General features: G+C 42.8%; 1 protein-coding gene across 1 annotated transcript; it reads left to right on the forward strand.

The window, feature by feature from the left end:
* Positions 1-22: 22 nt before the first annotated feature.
* On the forward strand, positions 23-3,095 carry selenoi (selenoprotein I). Its single transcript, XM_031840964.1, has 7 exons — positions 23-551; positions 1,221-1,295; positions 1,665-1,927; positions 2,010-2,118; positions 2,208-2,256; positions 2,347-2,527; positions 2,638-3,095. The coding sequence occupies exons 1-7, from the start codon at positions 548-550 to the stop codon at positions 2,860-2,862; spliced, it is 906 nt and encodes a 301-aa protein (XP_031696824.1). The 5' UTR covers positions 23-547; the 3' UTR covers positions 2,863-3,095.
* Positions 3,096-4,966: the final 1,871 nt, after the last annotated feature.

The following is a 4,966-nucleotide window of genomic DNA, read 5'->3' on the forward strand; positions in this document are numbered from 1 at the left end:
TATATATATATGTATATATATATATATGTATATGCACAAAAACAAACATAATTTGCTAGTTGAATTCACCCAACTGCCCAGAGGGTGGAGAAAAACTAAAGGCATGTACGTGGCCACTTTGTTTATTCAACACAAAGTCCATCACTTACTGATACACGAGTGATTGTGTGTAATCACTAACCCATTGCACTCGTACACACACACACACACTACTAACATGTACAACTAGATCTGTAGAACCTAGACAAAGACTGACGCACTACTCTGTAAAGATACTTTGCTCTATCATGTCTGCATTATATCTTTTTGCTCACATGACTCACACTCTGACCTGTCAAAATGTCCTCACAAGAATGTCAGTCCTTACAAGAACAGTTAGTCCAAGTTAAGCCCACATGTTGGTGCTTCACCTAAACATCAGCAGGTATCATTCTATACAGTTGTCTGTGCGTCCCCTTCACTTTAGGGGTGACTATTCAATGATTTGATCTACAAGGAGCCTGATTCACAGTCCAATCGTGGCGGGGAAACAAAGGATCATAACATCATGGGTATTTCAAAATGTCTGCATTTATTAATCGGCGCACTTCCAACAGATTGTAGCACTATCAGAGGACTAGATATATTTAGAATGTATGAATGATTCTCTAAAGTCAGCAGGGGGAGGCACGTAGAAACAGCTGGGAAATAGAATTTGGACCCAAAGTTTCATTTACAACCACATAGAGCAAGAAGGACTAGAAACCATGTTTCCTTCTATTGATGTCCCCGTCAGTGCTACGGACAGCGCTCCAGCTACACTCACTTACACACACACAACAAACAGTGCTGTCGATTATCTGACACAACAGCTAACCAATAGAGTAATGTATGTAAGCCAATTATTTGTTTTTAGTTGTTTATTTGTTTTTACAATGTTTCTATAGATGCCTAAGGCTTAAATAGAGGGGGATTGATGAGCAAGAAAAAAAAAAAGACAGTTTGATGTTCATCCGACTATGGGCAAGACTTGACCAATCAGATTGGACAATGTCAATTCTTAGTCAGGGACACCCCTACTTCCGTTTGAGATAAGATCAGTTTTAACCAACCCCTGAAGAAATTTGAGCTAAGTGAGAAAAGTGAAAGTTTGTCTTTCTTAGATAGACAGATATATCTATACCTATCTCAGTGTCTTTGTATGTGTGGTGTGCTGCATATTTAAAGTGTTTGTGTCCCAGCTGCAGGACATGAACACGTGCCTAGTTGGGTCTGGGTTGCTGCAGGGATCTTCAACTTCTTGGCCTATACGCTCGGTGAGTCCTAACCCCTGCAGCCCTTGTGTGTTGTTCTTCTGACTTTTGAGAGGCGCAGAGGCAAATTCTTCCTCATGGAGAATATTCTGTACAGTGACTCTGGAAAAGCTCTGAAGGTTTGGACATATTTCATTCAGTTTCTGTCATATTTCATTAGATAAACAAGGTACCGTGTGTTGAAATGTGACTAATGAGGAATCTCCAATATTGGGCCCTGCTTCAGAAAGTGGGTTTAGGGGAAACTCTTGAGTGGAAAACTTCATACAGTTCAGTGAGTGTGGGCAGCAGCTTAGGCTGTATGTTTATGTGTTCCTTTATCAATGTTCACGTGTCCTGTACTAATGATCCATGTCTTATTTTTATGTGTAGATGGTGTTGACGGTAAACAGGCACGTCGCACCAACTCCTCCACCCCACTAGGGGAGCTGTTTGACCACGGCCTCGACAGTTGGGCCTGCATCTTCTTCGTGGCCACCGTCTACTCCATATTTGGGCGTGGGGAAAGTGGCGTGGGTGTGGCCACACTGTATTACATCCTGTGGGTGGTGCTGTTCTCATTCATTTTGTCTCACTGGGAGAAATATAACACTGGCATCTTGTTTCTGCCATGGGGATACGACATCAGCCAAGTGGTAAGGACACACAAACACCGGTCCCCACCATGACATACCAGCCTTCTGATGACCTGACATCTTAAGTGTCCTCTCCTTCCAGACAATTTCCCTCGTTTACTTGGTCACTGCTGTGGTCGGCGTGGAAACATGGTACCAGCCAATCCTGTGGAGCCTTCTCTATAGAGACCTTTTCACCTTTATGATCATCGGTGAGCTGTGATTGGTCACTCCGAGTACATTCATTCACTACCTCACCTGAGCTGTGCACCTATAATAATGAATATCTTTTGGTTGCCAGCCTGTTCCTTGACTGTGACCGTACCCATGAGCCTCTACAATGTCCTGAAGTAAGTCAACGTTTCATTAGTGTTTCATTATATTGGAGCGTTATGAGTTCACACAGTGCTCTGAACTCCTCCCCCTCTGTGGTTCTGCAGAGGTCACCGCAGTAACACTCTGAAGCACAGCAGCCTGTACGAAGCCTTCCTGCCCTTCCTTTCTCCCGTCCTCCTCTTCGTCTTGTCCACCATTTGGGTGGTGTTCTCTCCATCCAACATCCTCGAGCTACAGCCCAGGATCTTCTACCTCATGGTGGGGACAGCCTTTGCTAATGTTACGGTGAGTCTCTGCTGATCTCTTACACGCATCATTACTCTTATTGTTGTGCTTTCAACAACGACGCAATGCATAAATGTCTTTATTCATGTGTGAATGTATTCATCTTGCAGTGTAAGCTGATTGTGTGTCAGATGAGTAACACACGTTGCCAGGCGCTCAGCTGGCTGTTGCTACCCATGACTCCAGTGGTCGTGTTGGCGGTAACCGGGGTGGTCGCCAACGAGACCTTACTGCTCTATCTGTGGACAGCCGCTGTCATACTAGCACACATCCACTTCGGCGTTTCAGTGGTAAGAGCATACACATACAGCACCTCTGTTGAAATACAAAAATAATGTCTGTCCAGTAAATATGAAGCTACAGATAGCAGCCAGTTAGCTGAACAGCGCAGTAACAAACATGTTATGGCTGAAATGTAATAGTGTCAATGTGGCATTTTACAAAGGGTTATGTGCCGGACTCTTTTTGTTTCCTCTAAGTCGGGGGTCGGCAATATCACATGACTCTTCACGTACACTGGGCATGCGGGTGGGTGTCGGTGTAAACAGGAAGTAGATTGGTGGCTTAGTTAAAAAAATACGACAGAGTAATAAAGAAGTCTTTAATAATGAAAGGTTGTGTTTGATACTTAAGATCTTCTCTAAAATCTTCCTCTATGAACTCAAACAGACACAGTTAGTGGAAAGGTTTAGAAGTTTTATTTTTCAGACTTAGTTACAATGCTGCGGGTCTTGCTCTAGCTCTCTCTCTCTCACATCACATTTACTTTAATATTAACACTTGCACATAAAGGTTTACTAGATTATGGTCCATAAATGTGGTCAACACACGTCTCTCACTCGTTTCCGCTGTTTCGTTATTGTCTGTTGTCACTTGTAGCTGTGCTGGTGTCTGAAGTCTCTGTCCTACTGAATAGCATTTACTGCTTTAGTTCCTTTACATTTTATCTGTGGACTTCACAATAGTTGTGCAGAACAAAATAATTAATAAGGACAGGAAAGTCCTCCGTTTTGTGTCCGTCCTCAAAGCCGCTAACCGTGACTTCAGATGTCCACTCCGTAGGTCTGATAACGCCGCTGGTCACGCTGCTCACTAATCGCTCCATTAACAGCTGTTTCCTCCGTAATAATGCAGACTTTAACTCAACAACAGCTGGTAGTAAAGACAACAAGGTCAGCAACACCTATAATCAGTTGTCCATGTTGAATTAACCTGGTAGTCAATCGGTAATCAATGATGAAGTTTATGATTTCCGGGTAAGGGTCACGTGATAGGGGTGTGACGAATCAGGGAAGGACACGTCATGACTGCTAAGAACCAATCAAGTAGTGAACACGTGATCGTTTCCAAATGTATGTGTTTACGTCGTCCACACGACAAAGCAACCCCGGAGTTTTCAAACTTATCCGTCCTCAGGAGCGTTTTCAAACTCCTCCGTTTCCGGTGCTCTGAAACTCCGGCGTAGTGTGCACGCTCAGTGTGAACGTAGCAGAACATGTGTAGTGTGAACGTAGCAGAACATGTGTAGTGTGAACGTAGCAGAACATGTGTAGTGTGGACGTTCGGTGTGAACGTAGCAGAACATGTGTAGTGTGGACGTTCGGTGTGAACGTAGCAGAACATGTGTAGTGTGGACGCTCGGTGTGAACGTAGCAGAACATGTGTAGTGTGGACATGGTCTCAGGCTTTGACTAAAATAACATGGAAATAAATAACGGTTACTTTTATTTAATTTTTTGCACAGTGGACAATCTTTCAAAGGGAACATACTGTGATACTTTAACTGAAAATAACGATAAAATGAATTATCTTTATTCTTGTTCTATAACTTCATCTGGGAGAGACTTCAGATTTCACTTCTCTGTGACCTCGCAGCACGGGTTTTTGGCCATAATGCATTTAGGTCATACATGCATATGCTAATTATGATTGCTAATTATTGTCTAATTATCAATGATGACATTTTGACAAGTTTAAACTACAACATGACTGCTTGGTGGAGCTTTTCTACAGTGAGGCGCTCATTCTAGTTTTACCTTATGTCAGAGCCAGCTAGCCCTTTACCCAGTTCCTGTTTTTGTGCTAAGCTAACCGGCTGCTGGCTGTAGCCTTCTATGTAATGGACAAATATGCTAGTGCACAGGTGTCAAACTCAAGGCCCGCGGGCCGAATCCGGCCCGCCACATCATTTTATGTGGCCCGCGAACTCGCCAGCAAAAAAAAAAGTTACCAAAAAAAAAAAAAGATATTTTTTTTTTTTTTTTTTTTTTTTTTAATTTTGGAAAAGAAATTTAAAGTTAGACTTGGAAATAAAAGTATCCCCATGGTCGAAATTATGAGATAGAAAGTTGAAATTCTGAGATAGGATGTTGTCTGTGTACCGACATTAAAACTATCACTGAGGTGGACAGGAGAGGGAACTGCCCGTAAAGCGCTTTT

The sequence above is a fragment of the Anarrhichthys ocellatus genome, unplaced genomic scaffold, assembly GCF_004355925.1.
Source record: "Anarrhichthys ocellatus isolate YVR2014 unplaced genomic scaffold, GSC_Weel_1.0 scaffold3624, whole genome shotgun sequence".
Taxonomy (NCBI): Eukaryota; Metazoa; Chordata; class Actinopteri; order Perciformes; family Anarhichadidae; genus Anarrhichthys; species Anarrhichthys ocellatus.